Source organism: Lynx canadensis, chromosome E3 (assembly GCF_007474595.2).
Source record: "Lynx canadensis isolate LIC74 chromosome E3, mLynCan4.pri.v2, whole genome shotgun sequence".
Lineage (NCBI taxonomy): Eukaryota > Metazoa > Chordata > Mammalia > Carnivora > Felidae > Lynx > Lynx canadensis.
The window spans coordinates 18,818,433-18,838,593 of NC_044318.1; the positions used below are offsets into that span (position 1 = coordinate 18,818,433).

The 20,161-nt window shown below is 48.2% G+C and overlaps 1 protein-coding gene across 6 annotated transcripts; it reads left to right on the forward strand.

The window, feature by feature from the left end:
• The first annotated feature begins 28 nt into the window (after window positions 1–28).
• UBFD1 (ubiquitin family domain containing 1) lies at window positions 29–19,842 on the forward strand. 6 transcript variants are annotated; one of them, XM_030300310.1, is made up of 8 exons: window positions 29–229; window positions 412–744; window positions 1,653–1,861; window positions 4,644–4,709; window positions 4,868–4,973; window positions 6,252–6,322; window positions 8,868–8,950; window positions 19,587–19,619. In XM_030300310.1, the coding sequence occupies exons 1-7, from the start codon at window positions 205–207 to the stop codon at window positions 8,946–8,948; spliced, it is 891 nt and encodes a 296-aa protein (XP_030156170.1). In that variant the 5' UTR covers window positions 29–204; the 3' UTR covers window positions 8,949–8,950; window positions 19,587–19,619. The 6 variants fall into 6 exon arrangements, with proteins under 6 accessions (XP_030156170.1, XP_030156168.1, XP_030156167.1 ...); XM_030300308.1 differs by lacking the exon at window positions 19,587–19,619 and adding an exon at window positions 13,626–15,075; XM_030300307.1 differs by lacking the exon at window positions 19,587–19,619 and adding an exon at window positions 11,332–11,420 and having other exon boundaries at window positions 30–229.
• The last annotated feature ends 319 nt before the right edge of the window (window positions 19,843–20,161 follow it).

Genomic DNA, 20,161 nt, shown 5'->3' on the forward strand with positions numbered 1-20,161 from the left:
CCGGACCCGCCCCCCTCGGGTCCTGAAAGCTAAAGCGTGGCAGGGGCCGGGCAGGGGAAGCGGAGGAGGCGGGTCTCCATAGAAACGTCCACCTGTTTCCGGCCAGGCTGTGCGAGATTAGGGGCTGCTGCGGGGGCCAATCTCAGCTAGCTCGTCTTTTCCCGGCGGCCTCTGCGGGAGTGGTGGGTGTTGTACACAATCATCATGGCGGCAGCCGGAGCCCCGGATGGTGAGTGTGGCGGTGGTGGCGGGCCCCCGGGTTGGGCCCAGGTGAAGCGGGCCTCCGGGAGGGATGCGGTCCGGTCCGCTGGGGAGTAGTCTGGCTCGGGAGCGGAGGTCCGGCAGCGCCCGAGGAGGGTTGGGTCCCAGGCCCAGCCTGCGGCCAGCGCCCACCCCCTAACCCCCTTGCAGGCATGGAGGAACCTGGCATGGACACGGAGGCCGAGACGGTGGCGACCGAGACCCCCGCGCGGCCCCTAAACTGCGTGGAGGCCGAAGTCGCGGCGGGGGCGGCGGCGGCCGAGGACTCCTGCGCCGCGCGAGGCAGCTTGCAGCCGGCCCCGGCCCAGCCCCCTGGGGACCCTGCGGCCCAGGCCTCGGTCAGCAACGGCGAGGACGCTGGTGGCGGCGCGGGCCAGGAGCTGGTGGACCTGAAGATCATCTGGAACAAGACTAAGCACGACGTGAAGTTCCCCCTGGATAGCACAGGCTCTGAGCTAAAACAGAAGATTCACTCGATTACAGGTAATCGTCGTGGCACTGTCAGCGACAGCCAGCCTTCTTCACCGCGCCTACTGATTCCTAGTGCTTGCACTGTGCTAAGCACAGGGCTGGCCACCCTCTTTGCATCTGCTCCGTCAATGCTTAGAATAGTTCTTCGGAGTAAGTACTAATATGCCCATCGTTCAGATGGGGAAAATGAGACCCAAAATCATAGAGCTAGAAAGTGGCTGAGCTGAGATTCAGGCCCAGGCCTGACCCTTAGGCCCCTGCTTCCAATCAGTGTTGCCAGAAACCTCTCTTATGAAAATCATCTGAGGTACATGTTAAATTTACAGCTCCTAGGCCCTTTCCCCTGGAGGGTTTGATTCAGTGTATCTGGAATGTGGCCAGAAATTTATTTTTAGCAAATATCTTGGGTAATTCTCTTAAGGGAAATTTAGGAGACATTGCTGGCCCCTTTGTAGATTCTTATACTATTTAGTTTTCAGTTTTGTCTTGTTTACAGCACTTTGTCAACTGAAATGATTTTTTTTTTAAGTTTTCTCCACGAAGCCTGTAAGTTCTCTAAAAACAACTTTATCCTTACTGATTTCTGTATCTTTGAGACCTGTGGTCTTTCACTTAGTATTTGCGTGCTTAGAGGGTTGAGGAACAACTTGGAACGAATGATAGCTGAACTTAATTGAATAATTACTGAATACCGGGACACTACTAAATGTTCTGTTTCATGTCTAAATCCTTAAAACAAGTTTATGCAGAAGGAATTACTGCCATCACAATTATAGAATTTCGGAAACAGACTCAGGTTGTGAGTTGCCTGAGCACACAAGGTGGTGGAGGAGTATTCATTTCCAGGTCTGTTGCCACATGACTCTGGTCCAGGTGCATTTTTCATCCCTTCCTTTGACTTTCTCCTATCTTTTCCCAAGGTCTTCCTCCTGCCATGCAAAAAGTCATGTACAAGGGACTTGTCCCTGAGGATAAGACATTGAGAGAAATAAAAGTGACCAGCGGAGCCAAGATCATGGTGGTTGGCTCCACGATAAATGATGTTTTAGCCGTAAACACACCCAAAGATGCTGCCCAGCAGGACGCAAAGGCTGAAGAGAACAAGAAGGAACCGCTCTGCAGGCAGAAAGTGAGTCTGGCATGTGATTGCTAGTCCTGGGAAGTTTGAGGCTTTGTCCTCTGGAGCGTTGGCTGGTGATATTCTCCCTAGAATAAGCTCCTTTTTGGACAGGGCCCATGATGGAAATTTATGGCAGCAGTTGGGTGCGGCTGGCTGTTGAGTGGAGGTGACAACCACCTGAGATTTGCAACTTTGTCTCATCTGGCGGGTCAGTGTGTCTCAAGTCTACTTACTTTAGGATAAGGCCTTTGGAAAGGCAGGCTCCAGGTATCGAAAGGAATCAGTTGTGGATTTCCCTTCTCTATTCAGTGCCAGAGAAAAATGCGACTGTTAGAATTAACCCCCCATTTTATACAAGTGCTTACGTTTGTTTTTTCGGTTTGTGGCTTCCCCCAAGTCAACAAGCCATTTCTGGATAGGCACAGACTCGGCAGAGAGAGGTTCCTCTAAAACTGACTTTTTCAGGAAGCCAAATGAAGCTGACTAGGAACATAACCACACCGGCATTGGGTTTTTTCCCTCCTGGTCCGTGAAATGGGCGCCTGATTTTTTTACCTTCTCTGTTGCTCGTGTTGGATAGGAGAGATCCAGCCTCGTCTTCTGCTCAGTGTAGCCATTAAAATTCTTTTCGTAATTAGGAAAAGTGAGAGTATTTTACCGTAGAGGGAGTTAGTTGAAAGAACCATCAGTTAGTTGAAAGAACCATCACTTGCAACCTTGCTACCCAGCAAACCCCAGTCGTTGTCCTGGAGCCTCTCAGGCACTCTTAGTAGTGTCCTAGCAAAACAAATAGTCTCAACTTAACCTGTGTTCTGAGTAGAGTAGACTAATCTGAACCAAGATCAGTTTTAGTACGCACCAAGGCATGTGGCTCATAGCGTGAGAAGATAGTTTTGTGTTGCAGATCCCTATTCCTCTATATGTGCTTCCAAAATCTGACCAGGTATCAAAACGTAACCAGAATTACTGTGAATATTCATGTTTTGCTATAGGAATATTCATGTGTTCAGTGACAAGGTGCTGCCCCAGATTCTACAGAGGATAACGTGTAACATATTAAAAAAAATTTTTTTAAATGTTTATTTAATTTGGGGGGGGGGGGCAGAGCATGTCTCTTGGGAGGGGCAGAGAGAGAGGGAAACACAGAATTTGAAGCAGGCTCCAGGCTCCAAGCTGTGAGCACAGAGCCCAGCAAACTCAACAAATTGTGAGATTATGACCTGAGCTGAAAGCAAGAGTCAGTCAGACACGTAACCGACTGAGCCACCTAGGTGCCCCATGTGTAACATATTTTTAAACTATATTGCTTTTATAAAGTTTACTAGATTTTGGGGCTTTATAAAAACCTAAAACATCTGTCTGTGGAGTTTTAGCTAAGGAATCATAACTCTGTGTTAACACTTAAAAGGTGTTTGCTTGGACATTTTCACCCCCAAATATGAGATCAAAATGTAACCAATTGAGTTCTTTTCCATTTACCTATCTTCCTCTGCCACATCTATGAAATTGTGAAATGTGAGCACGTCAGAAGTGAGTGTTCCCACTGGTCACACCCCTGGAGCATTACATGCTTCTTAAACATAGGTTTTGAGTTACTAATGGTAGCTTAACAGTCTTAAAACTGTTTTCCTCGATACAGGAAAAGTTTTTCCAAAAGGTGATTGTGAGGTATGAGTCGAATTAAGCTGTTAATCTCTGCTGCTTTGTTTCATTGATGCTAGTTATGAGGACTGGCATGGCCTAATGAGAGGGACCCATTCTCCTGGCTTTTTATCAGCTTGTTGAGGAATCTGGGGCTAATACGTGTAGGGACCCTCTGCTAGCAGTCTGGCACTGTTGAATTTATCCCTGCCAGAGGGTTTCTGCCGTGCCAAGGAGGCTTTGAAGTGGCCACCTGGTGCTTCACTTTGGTGGAATTGTTTCCCTTCACCCACTGGCTGCTCGGCTGTTTTTCAGCTTTTCCAAATAGGGAGCGAATAATGACCTAGAAAGCCACAGGTGGAGAGGAAACAAGCTTGGGCATTTGGGCTGGTTAAGAGCTGTTTTAGGGAGCCGTGAGCCTAATGAGAACCCTTAGCAAGCTGCCTCAAACCCCCTGGGGGGCAGGGTCAGAGGCTTCTTAATGTCATTCTAGAGAGCGATCAGCATTTCTCTTCGAAATGTGGCTCTCCAGGCTTTCTGTTTAGCTGGGGTTGAGGGTGGGGCAGCGGGGAAGACTTCTGCAGTAGGCTGAGTTTCCATTTGTTGGAGCCATGCCCCTTGTAGGCAGTTAGGCTGTTTACCAGCCTTGTGATCCGTTTCTTTGGGAGGTTAAGTTGACAGAAATGGCTGTCATTTTGTACCTAGCAGAAAACCACCCTTTGCGGTTCTCTTTAGCTTGATGTTCCTTTCAGTGGCAATTTTTTTGGTCAGAGGAGGGGAGTTGAGTTCATTTGAATTAGCAATCTGGAAACCCTCGTTGCTCCAGAACCCTGATGTGTAATACGGCAGCCGCATAAAATTGATTAAAATTGAGAATTCAGTTCTTTGGTTCTACTAGCCACATGTCAAGTACTTAATAGTCCCAAATGTCTTGTGGCTGCTGTTTCAGACACTACGGATATAGGAGATTTCTATCAGAGACATTCTTGCCACTGCTCTTTAATGTCAAAAGACCCATAACCTGTACATGTTAAAAGCTTTTGAGCCAAAACATCAAGGCTTTCTTTCTCTTTTTCAGAAAGGTAGTAAGTAATATGACTAAAATGGAGTCAGCCGTTTCATTTATTATTTCTTCTGACTTATGTTATAGCAACACAGGAAAGTGTTGGATAAAGGAAAACCTGAAGATGTGATGCCATCTGTTAAGGGTGCCCAGGTAAGCCAGACTCCTTTGTGAGCGTTCTGAAAACGAACCAGACCCGCCTTCTGACTTCCTGAGGTTCCTGTGATCACGTCCTCACATACTGTCCCTTGTCCTTCTCTGTCATGCCATTTTTCTAGTCCCTATCTCTCACTGTGCTCCTGTGCCTCTAGGAGCGCCTGCCCACGGTACCCTTATCCGGCATGTACAATAAGTCCGGAGGCAAAGTGAGACTCACCTTCAAGCTAGAACAAGACCAGCTGTGGATTGGCACTAAAGGTAGGTTCCTGCTCTTGCCTCCTCCCGGCTCGCCGCTGCGGGCCCTCAGTGGCGCTCGGTCTTGGGTGCGACTGTGCTCCTCCTGAGCTTTCTCTCTCTTCACTGTGCTTTGCGTGCCCCTGGCTTTTGTCTTTGCTTTTAGATGCTCACCTTCTGTTTGGACCTTTTTCCCTCATTCTTTTCAGTCTTCTGTCAGGGCCAGTCCTTCAACAGTGGCTCTTCACTTGTGCCCAAAACCAGAGGTCCCAAATGTGTGGCCTGAGGGCCAGGTCTGATCCACAGACCAGGGTTTTTTGGGTTTACACACTTTCTGTAAAAATCAAGAGATTTCACTTGATCTCGTGTGGGGGTTTTTGGGCTTCTCTTGAAAAAAATAAAAAAATCAAAATATGTAGCTATTCTGGACCTGCATTCTCACATGGCAGCGATCGGCTGGAGCCCAGTGGTAGTTTCAGATGAGCCGCAGTCCTCACTGCCCTGTTTGCCTCCTATGGAGCCAGCTTTGTTCATGTATGTCACCTGCCTGGCCCCCGGAGGTCAGCGTTTGTCCCCGTACCAGGTGCATTCCTAGTACTGTGGACCTGTCCCCACCCCCCTTACCTGTTTGTGCTCTGCCTGCCTCCACCTACCCCTGCCTGTGCCCGCTGGGGCAGGCTGCTGCTTGCTGTTGGCTGGGAATTGTCTCTGACTATCCTCACCTTGCGTTCCCCCAGATGGTTCAAAGTCGTGTCAGTTATGCTTCAGGATTATCTGTTTCCCCCCGCCCTTTTTTTTTGCCACTCTATTGTGCCAGTTAAGACTCCTAGCATCTTTAAACTTGGTTTGTTAAAGCAAGTTAACCTATTTCCCTGCCCGGTCTGTGTTCTGTTCTGTCCTGCCCATCTCCCTCACTGGCGCTCAAAAACCTTTGGCTCTTTCAGGCCAAGTTCACATGCCTATACATAATGTCCAGTGTTGTCAAATTTTGGATCTAGGCTTCGGCCCTGCTTTCCCTGTTAATACGCTGTGGGTATCATCTGCATCAGCCTGCACTTTCCACCACGCTCTGCACAGCCCTGCGTATTTGCTCCTGCTGGGCTCTTACCTGGAATGCTTACTTCCCATTCTTTGTTATTAATAACATCTTCTGAGGCCCTACTCAAATGTCCTCTCCTAATGAAGCCTTCCCCGGTGCCTCTCCCACCCTCCACATGAGTTGCTGCCGCTTCTGTTCATAGAGCACTCCGTTTACGTCCCCAGAGCACTCATTACTCTCTGACTTGTCTGTCCCCCTGTTAGATTCCTGGAGGGAACCGAACATGCCTAATTCACCTGTTTGTGGCCAGCACTGTAGGTGTTCAGTGTTCGAGGTAAATGCTAAAGAGAAGTCTAGGGGGTTCCATCACGTGAGGTTACCTGGTTTCAGGGACAGGCCATTTAATGTGACTGCTTAACATGGGACCACAGTTTAATGGAAAATAATAATCAGAGGGGCAGTGGGGAGTGAGGTGTGTTCTCCTTCAGAATGTCAAAACATGTTTTCTTGTTTGTAACTCTGTCCTGGTTCTTAAGGCGAACAAAGACCAAAATGCCAAAAACGCTTGAGTTTTCTAACAGTTTTATGATAACTTGCTGTATATTCTTCGTTTCACATTCACCTCTAACTGCATGGTCAAAAAGCAGGTTTTGCAGAATACGTAAGGGCTTCCCTAGTTTTCCCAAGGGTCTCTGGACCCTCTTTAGTAGATCCTTCCCTTCCTGCAGAGCCTGTCACAGCATTGGTTTTCTTTCATTGTGAGCTTCCCTGCCTCTGTCAGATCCTTACTTGTTCACGACTTTGCAGTTGGTTTTGCTTAGTTCTCCATCATTGCGTTGACTTGCCCAAATCCTGCCTCTTCCTCAGTTTTCACTTTCTCTTCCGGGCAGTCCGATTGAAGCAGTTGCTAAAGCTGATGCAAAAGGTCCCTGACGGCTAGGAGGACAGGTGCAGGCTGGGGAGGCTGGATGATGACTAAGTCTGCAGGTGCCCGTTGGTGCCTCGGGGAACATTTCCATGTGAGGTGGTTGTGTAGGAAGGCCGTTCTACCTGCGGCCCTAAGCAGAACCCCCTGTACCTGTGTTGGAGGTTTCATATCAGCTTGTAGGAGCAGCTGCTTTCCTGTTTTGGCATGACGGCAGCACTCTAGAAGAATCTTGGTATGTGGGGGTTTCAGAGCTATCGGAAGCCTCCTTACTCACCAGCCTGATTAAAGGAACATGGCCAAGACCTCTGTTTTCATGGTTGACCAAGACTGAGGTTTTCACTCTCACCCAGACTACTGTATCGATATATGTTGGGCAGTGTCCTCACTTGCCCAGGAGTCTTGTCATCTGAGTGTCATAAGCAGCCTCCCAGCAGGACAGCTTGTTCTGGGAGTTGGCTACCAGCCACTGGTTTCATCTTTCCACTGGCGAGGAGCTGCTGTGGAATGACCATCCCGGCAGCTGGTTGGCCTCTTTGTCGATGGAGTTCGTTCCAGAGTGACGCTCAGGGGCTCCTACATGCAGCTTAAACTCTCTCTGGGGTAGCCCGTGTAGCAGGCAGTCCTCCCAGCCTCAGGCCCAGCTGTGGGAAGGACGAGCTTCAGGCAGGAGACGTGGGTGGTCGAAGCCGCCAGGGGGAGCCTGTGCCCTGGCCGTAGGGGGGTCCAGTGGGATCGAGCTCATTGCTGTCACTAGGAATGTGGGCCCAGGATCGACTTTTCAAGAGAAGCCAGAAATTTATCTTTTTGTGTGAAATCTCTGGACATTTCAAGGTGGCTGGCGTTTAAAAGTGTTTCAGTCTTGAAGACAGCTGCTGGTCCAGTCCTGCCCATGGGTCACCGTTTCAGAGCCACTGAAAGTCAAAACCTGAATGGATGTCTTCACGTCCGTTCTCCCCACCCCCCCATTTTTCAGACCCCAAGGCCCACAGAATGGAAATAAAATGTGTCCAGTCAACCAGCCAGATTAGAACCCAGGTCTCTAAATTCTAGATCTGTTTCATCAACTCATCTATTTTCAGATTCTGCCTTTTCCAGTTTTTTCTTTCTGCAAAGGCTGTAGTGAGTTTTTTCCAACTTGATTTAACTTTGCTGAGAACCTCCCTGTCCCCCGCTGTGTCTGCTGCTCCTAGGGGGTGGGTTCTTGTGCAGGAACTCCGCCCCTCCTGCCTCCATGCCCCACCCTGCGGCACTTGGCTCACTTCCTGCAGGCTCCTCTCACTCCTGGCATCTCTCACTGCCTCCTCTTTCTTACCTGCCACCCTTAAACTTGCTGCAAAATGTCTCCTGAGCCTCCTGGGATAAGTGATATCTCGAGGGTTAATCATAAGGTGTTGTAAATGTTTCAGGAGAACTTCTTCAGGTGTGTGTATATGGAGGGTTGGGGGTGCTGGGAGAGGGAATGGGGAAGTGGGAGGGCAAGTGAGGAGGAGAATGGGACAGAAACTAGTGTGAAACCCCCAAGCACTCCTTATCTGTGCGAGCCACAGGGGCATGTTGTTGCCTCTGTTCTTGGTCCTCTTGACTGTCCCTCCCCCAGGTGCCAAAGACCTTAGCCATTGCTGGGCTCGGGCAAGAACATTGCAGTGGAAATCCTTGGGTGTTTATAAATTGCCAGACTTTGAAAATAACACCGGGAAAGCACTGTCTCTGCTCCCAGAGACCTTTAATATGTCATTGCGAGTCCTGTTCCCCGTTTGCTCCCGAGAAGTTTCCAACTGCCAAGCAAATCTCTGGGAGTGCTGGTCAGAAGATTCTGTCCCATCATCCCTAGAGCACATGGGAGACTTGAGATTCCAGTAGATCCCAAAGCCACCATCCTGATGAGGGACTGCTGAGTCACAGGAGTGGACAGGAGGGCCTTTGAGTAATCACTGTAATCCCTCTCAACTAGAGCGGACTGAGAAATTGCCCATGGGCTCCATTAAAAATGTGGTCAGTGAACCTATCGAAGGACACGAAGACTACCACATGATGGTAAGTAACCCGGCGTGGGTTAGCCTCTCACTGCACTTCTGCTCATCTAGCAGGGAATGGAGCTCTAACTGAGCTTTTTTAACTGAAGAATCAAACTCAGTGTTCAGAAGACGCGCAGTTTAAGACCCTCACGTTTTCTTGATCTACCTAGAACTTAATCTATGACCTATTTCTCAGTTTATTTTGCATCCTCTCCCCACCAGTTTAAAGGGGACATGTTCAATACCTTGATCTTCCTCTTGTTTGTAATATTTTGTCTTTAGACCAGGAAAATAAATACAGAGAGGAGGATTGGCTCGCGGGTTTTCATTTTAACTTTTGTCCTACGTATAAGACAAAATCTCCCACTAACCTGGGCGTTGGTGAAGACGCCGGGCAGTCCCCTTCTGTGATGGTGTTGCTCTTCTCAGGCGGCAGCCATCAGGTGGCTGAGGACTCTGTGGATAAGATGGGGTCTGTGGTCATCATTCTGCATGGAAGTTTCCTCTAAAGAGAGCAGACTCTTCTTTCGCGGGATGACGTTTGGAGGCATTCCCCAAGTTTATGCAGAACAAAGCCAAGAATCCAGTGATACAGTGAACGGAGCAGCTCAGGCAAACCCCTGAATTCTCCCAGCACTGTTAAGAGGGGCCACTTTAGAAGTGAAGTTTGGTTACCAGAACTTTTAAGTTACTATGCCAGGGACCTGACCTGAGCCGTTACTAGGTGGTGCAGATGTTTTAGCTTTAGCCGACAGCACTGTAGCTGTGTCAGCCCTATCACGGAGATGAGGAACGGCTGTGGCTTGACCTGCGCAGTGGTGTTTACAGAAGTCCCCTGCAGAGGGAGGTGTTGGAAGATCCCAGGAAAAAGGGGTTCTGGTGTTAGAGAAGTTGTCTCTGGGCAGATGGCAAGTCTCCTGGCTCTGGGGGGATATCAGCCCCGTCCCCTCTCTTGGCCTGTTGGGGTGTGTCCGCTCCGAGGCACTGAAGCCAGGCCATGGTTGGGGTTGCAGTCCCTGGGCCACAGGGCTTCTGGGTGACCTGGGAGTGACACTGTCACTGTCAGGCCCTCCAGCCTTAAAGGATTGCAGACGCATTTGTTCTGCTCACTCAGCTGTTTTTTCCATTTACGAAGTCGGATTCTGGGTATTTTCAGCTGGGCCCCCATTTTGCCCGGTAGCATTTGCAGCCCCGGTTTTCAAGCAGCCTGGTGAGAGGGATTTCGGACAAGTCGAGTGGACCTTTCAGAAGTTGGTTTGGATGGTCAATGCCTTCTTACTCGGTTTAAGCGCTTGTTTCTCTCTCAGGTCCTCTCCAGCAGAGAGTAGCGCTCCTAGCCCCTTCTCATCATTAAACACCATTAAGTGGCATCCTTACCTGTAAGCGAAAGGACTTGTTTGTTAGATGCCATATCAGTCACTAGATTAACAGTATCATAGTTCATATCAGAGAAGGATGGCTGTGCTTTTCGTTCTCAGAGAAATGTTTTACAAGGCAGAAAAGAACAGAGTAACAAACCCGTATATCCGTCACAAAGAAATGATCATTGGAAATATTTTATGAATTGCTTTAAACCTTTTTTTTTTTTTTAAATAAAAGAAAACCTACCAACAGTGAACACGTCCCCAGTGTCTCCCCCTCCCCCATCACCATGAGCATGATTTATCATGGGGATCCTTCCCAGCTCTCTACACTTTTACGTTACTATAAATCCATGGACGAGATTCAGTACTGTTTTGTGTTTTTTCAGTTTTCATAAATGGTCTCATGGTATGTATCGTTCTGCAGCTTGCTGTTTTTGGTTTGACATCGTGATCTGTCTGTATTAACTATAGATCCAGTTCGTACCTTTTGAAAAGTAATCCCGCATTCATATGAGCAGGCCACCATGTCACTTTTAATTTTGCGTTCCCTTGCCGACGGACATGTAGGTTTTTCCCGGGTTGTCCCCAGTTCTGACAGCGCTGCTTTGAACGTTCAGACCTGTCTCCTTGTGCATGTGTGACAGTTTCTCTAGGGCAGTGGTTGTCAGACTGGTCTCTGGATCAGTAGTATGACATCACCTGGGAACTTGTTAGAAATGCAGATTCTCAGGCCCCAGACCTCCCTGAATCAGAAACTCGAGGGGGTGGAGCCCACCAGTCTGTTCTAACAAGCCTTCCAGATGGTTCTGATGCACACTCAAGTTTGGGAGCCACTGCTTTAGGATTGGCTATGCTTAACTTGCCCACCACCTTTTGGTTTTTTGTTTTGTTTTTGGACAGGAGAATGCTCCCTGTGTGCACAGTTTTCCCCTTCCTGTAAAGAATTCACTTCTCAGCCCTCCCCCGTGTGTGTCGTGCTGCCTGCTTAGTCTCCCGACCTCTGAAGTACCGCTTGGTTTTCCTTTTTCCCTTCCAGGCGTTTCAGTTGGGCCCCACGGAAGCCTCTTACTACTGGGTGTACTGGGTCCCAACTCAATATGTGGATGCAATCAAAGACACTGTGCTGGGGAAGTGGCAGTATTTTTGAAAGCACTTTCACCTCTGGCCCAGGAGACTGACCCAAAGTGAAGGACATTGCTGGGAGAGGCCTGCAGCATCCCTGGATTTCAGAGTTCTGGGACTTTGTTCAAAAACAAAAAGCTATATCCAATCTAAGGTGATGTGGTGACTGAAGCCAGAGGTGATGTACTTTCACCATTAGCTTAATTTTAACTTAAAATCACCAGTTCCCTTTTCTTGCAGTCAGCTTCATATCATTTTTAAAGTTGATACGGTGGAAATCAATAAATCTGAATTCCGAACATGTTGTGTGGAATACTCTTAAGTGCGTTTGAGAGTAGATCTACCAATTTTGTTTAGAAAAGAATGATCAAAAGCTTGCTGGTTTCCTTTTTTTTTTTTTTTTTTAAGTGACTTCAACTGAAATATTTTCATAAATCTTTGGTTGCAAACATTTGGACTGCGTTGTGATGAGTTGGGTTTTTTCTTTTTCATATAAAATTGTATGCAAAACGAGGGGGGGGTTAGTAAGCCATATTTTTCTGTCTATCGATTCAGATTTAATTCTTTTCCCTTTTTTATGTTCTCACTTCTTAGATCTGAGTTTTTGTTTTAAAAACCCAAAGATGTCAGTTCCTGTTTTTGTACCTCATCAATGCTTCCTCTCCTGGCCTCCCTCCCACCGTGCTGCTGCTTGAGAATGTGCGGCGGGAGAGGAAGAGCTGTTTGGTCTAGGGAAGGGAGCTCTTGCACTGGGCCCTGATCTCTGGGGAGTTCCACTGCTGGTGCCATGGTTGTCTGGCGGCCTCACCGATTGGGCCTCAAGGCCCAGCCCGGCGTGAGTGCCCTGGGGATGCGCTGCTCAAAAGCCACAGCTCCCAGGCCAACTAAGGCCTCTCTGAGGAGGAGCTGGGTGGGAGACAGTTTCTCCAGCCATACAGCCACAGGCCCAGGTCCTTCTTTCTTTTGGAGTTCTGAGAAATTCTTAAGCAGTCCAACAATTATTTCAGTTATGCTTCTCCATTTGGTCCTTCTGCTCATGCGTTATGTTCAAGTGTCCTTCATCCCAGGTCCAGAGATGCTGCCTTTCTCAAAAGACTTGTTGACCTAGTGGGTTGGCCGATGTATTTAAACATCGAAAACGGGATAAGTTACTTTCATGAATTAGCTCACCTTCTTCTGGTTTTAGCCCTTATGTTCTTGGTACATGTGAGCTTCTGTTGTCTCCTTATGGCTTGATGGACTCTGACACGAGGGCGAGTCTCTTGGTGAACGATCCCCTCTGTGCTCTTTGCTGTTCCTCTGCTGGCTGTCTTTGCCACTCTCCTCTCCCTGGCTGCAGGCTCTCATAGTAAGGTTTGGCGAGAGATTTTCCAAACTTCACATTTTGGATTCTAGGCTGTTCCCCCTCATTCTGTGAAATGTAATTAGCATGTGTTCTCCTAAGATGACTATTCCTTGTGAGCCAGTTAATGATGATACTCTACGCCCTTCCCTTCCAAGCTGTAGTTCAGGCATCCAGCCCATGTAGACAGACTCGTGCTTCTCACGGTATAGCCTGTGCCCGGTTATGCATCTGAGCAGGGAAATCTACTCTTGCTTTTTTGGGGGGGCATACGTACATTAAGTGAAGTGTCGCATCCAAGAAACCACGTGTTTGTCATCTCTTGAAGAAGGAGCAGTCGCTGCAGTGTTTCTGTCCTTGTTTGGCCTGCGGAGCCTGGAGAAAAGGGCTCCTTTGCTACTTGTCAGAGCCTCCCTCTGCGGTGGACGGGTCTGCAGAGGAAATGATCACGTAGCAAGTGGAAGGTCCTCTCGGTGTGAATACTGCCCTCTTCGTTGGCCAGCGTCCCTGTCCTGGAGACGTGTCCTGACGGGGCCACACGCCCACTTTTGTTCCCACAGAGCCGGTGTCTCCGTCCCCAGACTGGCCTCACAGTGCTGCTCTCCGAGGCCCTTCCCGCCAGGTCTCCCGTGTGCCCTGTTCAGTGGCTGCACATGCCGTCTGCCCTCCTTCCTTCCCAGTGAGAGCGTGTGTCCCTTTGTCTCCCTGCTCCCCAAGGGCCAAACCGCTTCTCACTCAGGCTGCTGTCATTTCTAGGCAGGACCAAAGCCTGCGTGAGCCTTTTTGTTTTACGTAAAATGGTGCTTTTTTCCTTACTTCGAGATACTATATATAAATAATAATGTCAACGACATCTTTTCATACAGAGCCGTTGGAGTATTGCTTTATGGAGCTCAGTAAATTTGCTAGAATGATCTTGAGCTCTGGCTCCTGACCCTGTCTGCATGGAGACCTTGCTGGGAGCACTCGGGAGAGCAGAGGTGGACAGCTCCAGAAGCCGCTGGGAGAAGTATTTGATTTAGATCCATGTCTGAGTCACAGCAGTATTCACGGGTTTGTCACTCAGTCCCGTGAGCGGTCTCTTCCTAACCTTGTTTACGGTCCAGAGTATACTGACTACATCTGTGTTAGCAAAATGAAGTACTCGTCCCCCTAGGTGGCATCACAGTGTTAATTTTTCCTCAGGATTATTTCTGTGCAGCTCCTTCCCTGTTGGAGGGGAGCGGCTCCTTCCCTGGGGTCATGCCCTGCCTCCCTGTGGCAGAGGACTTGCAGGCAGGTGGCCTCAGGAGGACAGACGTCAGGCCTCTCTTCCCTCCCTGAGCCCACTTAGCCAAGTAGTGACAAGGTCACTCCTGCCAGGGCTCTGGCCCTCGCAGCTCTGCTTCTGTCAGTCTGGTCAGAGAACTTAGAAAAGCAGATTTGCGAGTTGCTGGAAGTCTCTGGTGTGAAGTATTTTAATTGAAGCTGGGCCTTTTGCAAGTGGCGTTAGCTCTTTGCAGATGGGATTGAACTAAGGATGCCCTCGCGGACACGGTGGGGGCCACTGAGGCCTCAGTAGGTTCCTTAGCGGCTGCTCTACCTGACAAGGGCCAAAGAGACCAACTCTGCCACTTTGCCACATCTCAGAAAAGTTGCCATATTTCATCCGGAAGGGACTCGCTTTCCTCTTCTTCTTCCTTTAACCATGTGCCTGGAGGAGCCGTCCTGGGCTCTCGCACTTGGCCCACCCTTGCTTTGCTGGGGCTGAGAAGGGGAAGGGATGGACTCCACGTGCCAGGGCCGTGTGAGGGCAGGCCTGCTTTCCACCCCATCTTCTGAGGGAGACCTCTCTCTTGCTCCTTGCTGCTGTGTTCATGCCTGTTGTCTTGGAAAAAGGACGGTCCCTTTGTCTTAAGGCTCTGCGAGGAAGTCCTCTCCAGTTAGGAGAGGACTGTTTCCTTCCTAGTAGGGCCGGATGGCCTCTCTGAAGTTACAGGTGGTCGGGAGCCCTCCAGAGTGCAGAAATCTGGCACATCTCCCTGCCAGGCTGGGTGGTTCTACTGCTTTCTAAATTTCTAAAAACCTCTTTCCTTTTCTTTCTTAAAGAGTTCTGCAGAATTATTTGACAATATACGTAAGTACCATGTTTCCTTGTGGTGTGTGCTCTGTTCTGGTTTCTGTTTTTAAATCAAATGCCTGTTTGGGAGGAGATGAACGTATTTAGTCTATTAGATTTGCGCTGCTGGATTTTTTTTAAAGTGTAACCTTGACTAGCTGTCTTATTGTTTATCCTGTAAGATTAGTCTATCAATTAAAGTTTGATAATTAATTGCGTCTCCTTTTCCTTCCAATTTTTCACGCGCCTAATTCATACTGGGGATTGACCAACATTTGGGACTGGGCCCGGGGCCATTTTTTTTTTTGCCAGCTATGGTCTGTCATAGTACTCTTATTTATTTGGCTTTAAGTATATCCAAATTTGTTCCTGTGAAAAACAGTTGATAGAGATTTTGGTCTATTTACCATGTTAGCCAAAATGACCTACTTATCAGACACGCTTGGGGTAGAACGGCCCGCCTTCCATGCTCTGGCCTCTAGGTGTCAGAGGGAGGCTGTCTCCCTGTCCGTATGCCTTCTGACTTGTGCCTCGTGTGACTTCACCTGGCCATTCAGCCTTTGAGGGCATGTTTAATAAAACACTGAGATGGAGCTACACGGGGGAGTTGGGGTGGGAGAGAAGACCTATTTCCAAAAACAGGACAAAAACAGTCCTCGGCATGAATGAAGAGTCATGATAGTTTGTCAGAACTGGTTTTGATCCAGTACCACCCATGGGACCCTCTCTCCTTCTCTGCGCACTTTGTAAATGTTCCGGAACGTTCTGGTCTCATTGCTCTCCCCCCCGCCCCAACTTTTTCCCCCTTATTTTCCCAGTATCTCAATCCTGAAGCAGTGCTGCCAGATTCTTAAGGATCTGTTGTATGGGAAAGAGGGGTGGGCTGGGACTGGGCCACGTGCTGTACATTGGCTGATTCGCACCTGGAGAATCTGTACAGAGGATGCTTCTGGATTTTATCCCAGTTTTGAAGTTATTCCAGGCACCTTCAAACTAATAGGACAAGCAACTGTCCTCAGATGGAGAATGAGATAAACTCCATCCTGAATATCCTCCCGTACCTTCTGGGGTGATGTCTGGCATTTTCTCAACAGTAGTAACCGACAGAACCCTTTCTACAGTCAGGGTCCCATGAACAAGTCATTAGGGCAAGAGGCAAGGACTTCTTCCTACTCTTGCTCAAGAGGCACTCTGCTTAGCCCAGTCATCCTGTAGGAATTTGAGATCCGTCCCGCCCATGAGCTCTCTGCTAACACCACTTGGCTACTTTGAGCCAGATTAACCCCTCCAGCTTTCCCTCGTTTGTCAAGGCTGGTTTTGATCTGAAGCTTTCAATAGCCTATCTTACTCCCCAGATAGAACCTTTCCTACTGTTCACCCCATTTTATGTAACTCCTAATTCTCGAGTTTCTTGCTTCTGTTTTATTCCTCTCCCCTTTATCTAACATTAATCCCTTGCTGTTTTCCCCTTTTTTGTTTTGGAAAATTTCAAACCTACAGAAAGCTGCAATCTGCTACAGTGACCACCTCATACTTTCACCAAGGTTCACCAGTTGTTAAAATATCAACATGTGTTTGCTTTCTTCTCCAGACACACATGTACTTTATTTTGCTGGAACATTGGACAGACATACAGAAATAGTGACACTGAGCACTCACCTCCTAAGAATGACACTGCTGTACCTTAGCACAACACCATTGTCTCATCCAAGAAAATTTGTATCAATTCAACAATATCTGTTTTACAGACTGAAATATCTTCTAGAGCTTATTTTTCCAACTCCTAATCCTTACGTTTTTGAATCTTTACCCCGGTCTTGTGTTTTTTCGGTACCCACTTAGCCTTTCTGCTGTTGCTAATCTTGGTTTTTCTCTCCCACCTTAATTTCCCCCATATATTTCTTTCATCTTAATTTTCACTGTGACCCCAGATCTCTTCCTTTCTTGTCCTGAGCCTTGCACTACTTTATGTCGTGGGTTTGTCGCAGTTGGCCACAGCTGGGGTTCTGGAGGAGGTGTGCTCAGGGAACTGGCACGTCACAGAACAGAGTCCTCTCAGCCACCATTCCAGCTCCCTTCTCCATCTGAGTCTAAGTCTTAAATACTCCAGGGGTCCAGGCATCAGAACTCTTGGTTTTTGGTGACAAACCTGATTCGCATGACGTAGGCACTGATTCAGCTCCTGTAAGTGGAAAACCAAGGGTCTCACACCTATAGCCTGATAACAGGCATTCAAGTCAGGCTGTCGGGCATCTGACCCACTAACCCCCAACTCTGCTTTGCCAGATAGTGCTCTTATTGGGGGCTCGTTGCCCTTGCCCTCCACAAACACATGAACATGGTAACCTCAGCATGGTAATCTGGGCACGTACTAGTAGTTGACTTCCATTCATTGTGAGTCTGGGGCTTTCAAATACTCCAACCTGTAGAAAACAGCAGCTTTGGCAGACCATCAAGCAAGGTTTTGACCTCTTGCTATATGCCAGGCCAGTGCTACTTGGAAAGGGACTTGCTCCAAACACTGCCTTCCGGTCCTGTGACTTCGACTTCTTCGAATCTTACCATATGCCAGGCACTGGGTCAGATTATGTATGTGCGTTAAGTTATATTGTCAACACTTCACCACATCCCTCGTCTCCCCCACTTAACCCAGTAAACAGGTGCAGACAAGCGAAGTGGCTGAGCCAAGGGTGTGTGGAGGCTACCATCCAGAACCCAGTTTTGCCTGATGCCAAAGTCTGAGTTCTAGATACACACCTTATTGTGGAGAACCTAGGCAAGTCCTTGGCTACTTTGTTTTCTTTCAGATTTTCTTCTTTCCCTGGTTTAGCTAGATGTCTTAAGGGCACTAACTTGAGTTTGTAAATTGTATTTTTAAACTTTGAACCCTGACATTTGTTTTTTAATTGGCTACCATGTTAAAAATCAAAACAGTAAGTAATCCAGTACTTGATAAAATTTCAACTGGTAGGTAATTTCTCACTCAGTTCTCAGCTCTGATCCATCCTTCACTTTAGGCTTACACATGGAAGGATCCATCCTGGGAACTGAAAGTCAGGAGTTAAGGCTGGGGGCTTAACTCCATGGGGGACTTCACAGCTGGAGGGAACCAGCACAGTGTGGGGGTGGGGGGCAGGGGGGGAGCACTTCACAAACTCACCCTCCTGCCCCGTGACTCCAGTCCGGAGTTTTTCTTGAGCTCTTGCTGGTTATCAGTCATTTGCTTGGGCTAACCCACAAACAAATCCAACACGGTCCTCAACCTCAACCGAAATTCTATCCTCCAATCTAATCCTCCTCCATTCCCTATTTGAGGCAGCAGCTCAAGCAGCACTCAAGCCAGACACTTGAGACAGACCGTAGGCTCGCTGCCTTCTTCGTCTGACCAAGTGTGGCCATTTTTATTCCCACGGTACCTTTCCAGTCTGTCCCTCTTTATCCCAACCCCCAATCTGCATTTTTCTCATGGGCTCTTCCAGTAACTACCACGTCCATCCCCTCAGCGTACCCTCTGCATAGCTGCCAGCGTCTGAGGCCAAGTGTATCTGACTGAGTCTCCCCTGCAGAAGATCCTGTCAGCACCCTCTGCCAACGAGTTCCTTAACCAGGCTAAGGCCCTCCTTTGGGACACAATCCCAGCCAGAGTCAAGAGCCACAGGCGGCCCCACCCAGGAGCCCATGCTGTAGCAATGTCCCAGACTGAGCAAACTGACTTCCCACCTCCTGCCTTGGTACGCGATGCTTGCCGGCCTGCCTGCCTGCCTGGCCGGCTCCTGCAGAACCTTAGAAACTGCTTGGGCTTCATTGCCCACCAGTGCTTTTCCCAAGTATCGGTGCCCCTGCTTCTGTTCCACTCCTCCCAGTTTCCACATAAAGTGTCACTTTTATATTTTTCATTTATTACACAATACATGGTATTTATAAAGAAATACTGATCGGCAGAATTAAGCCAATGTATTCCTACTACATCATGGTGATCATTAACATTTTGGTAGGTGTTTTATAGAAACGGGATCATGCTAAACATCGATCTTTCCACGTCATTGTGTAAAATTATTTCTATTTAACCAATCTCGTATGGTTGGACATCTATCCGTATGCTGTCAGTGTACCCTTCGTTACATGTACGCGAATTTTTTCCTTTTTTAGTTTGGCAAATTTCAAACTGAACAGCGGGAAGAACAGTACAGTGAACACACGTGTGCACGCACACGCCTGTCAACTGGCCACCAGTTGTAAACGTGCTGTGTCATTATTCTTTTTTCTTCTCTTGTGCTGACCATCTAAAAGTTAGCTGGGGGCATCTTGATGCTTTACTCCCAAGTGTAAGTCTCTGTCTCCTAAGAATAAGTTCAGTCTACGTAAGGCTGTTATTAGACCCAACAAATTGAACATTGTTTTGTCACCTATACCCAGTCCAGTTGTCCACTGAACATCTTGATCTTTTTCCCCAATCCTTTCAAGCTTCACAGTCCATGAGGTTGACATATCTCTGGTCTCCTTTAATTTAGGATAGTTGCCCTTTTTCCCCAGGGCACTGATTTTTTTTTAAAGTCCCGCCTTCTCGATTGATTTCCTGGTGATTAGGTTCAGGTTAATGATTCCAGCAAAACCCAAAGGTGACGTCTCTCTCGGTTCATCAGATTGGGAGCAGTGGTGCTTGTTGGGACACTGCTGATTCTGAATAGAACGTATCACACGGATTCTGACCATCTCTTCTATGAGATAGGGAGCTGAGGACGGAGATGCGTGCTCAGGCCCCACCTGGCGAAGCGTGCCCCATCCATGGCAGGGGTGTCATTGCTTCACTGGGTGAGTGAGTGCAACTTGGCTGTTTGGAGGACACGGAAGAGTGAAGAGCAACGTGGCAGAACTGGAGATGGGACAGGAAGCATGTCAAGACCGGCTCCACACCACCCTCTCATCAAGGGAACTGCCCGCAGCAGATGCACAGATCCTCAAAGACATTTGTAGGAGGCCATTAAAACCAAATGCACGCAATCCCATTGATTCTGTTTTAATTCACACACTTTGGAATACTCCATTTGGTCTGCCTGTGGTGGCACACGAGTCTGTCAAAGAATTTTCCAACAAGTTCTTAGAGCAGAAATATCTTTGCTGTTAACACCCAGATCCTAAAATAGCATTACCAAGGAATTATCTGTGCGTGACTCAGTGAGTTTTTTCCCTTATTCTGGCTCTTTGGAAACTTCCCAAGGACGTGAATGGGCATTGCACTGGCAGTGTGTGGTTAAGACGGTAGCAAAGCATTCGCTGCCAGCACTGACGTGCACAGACTTTGTG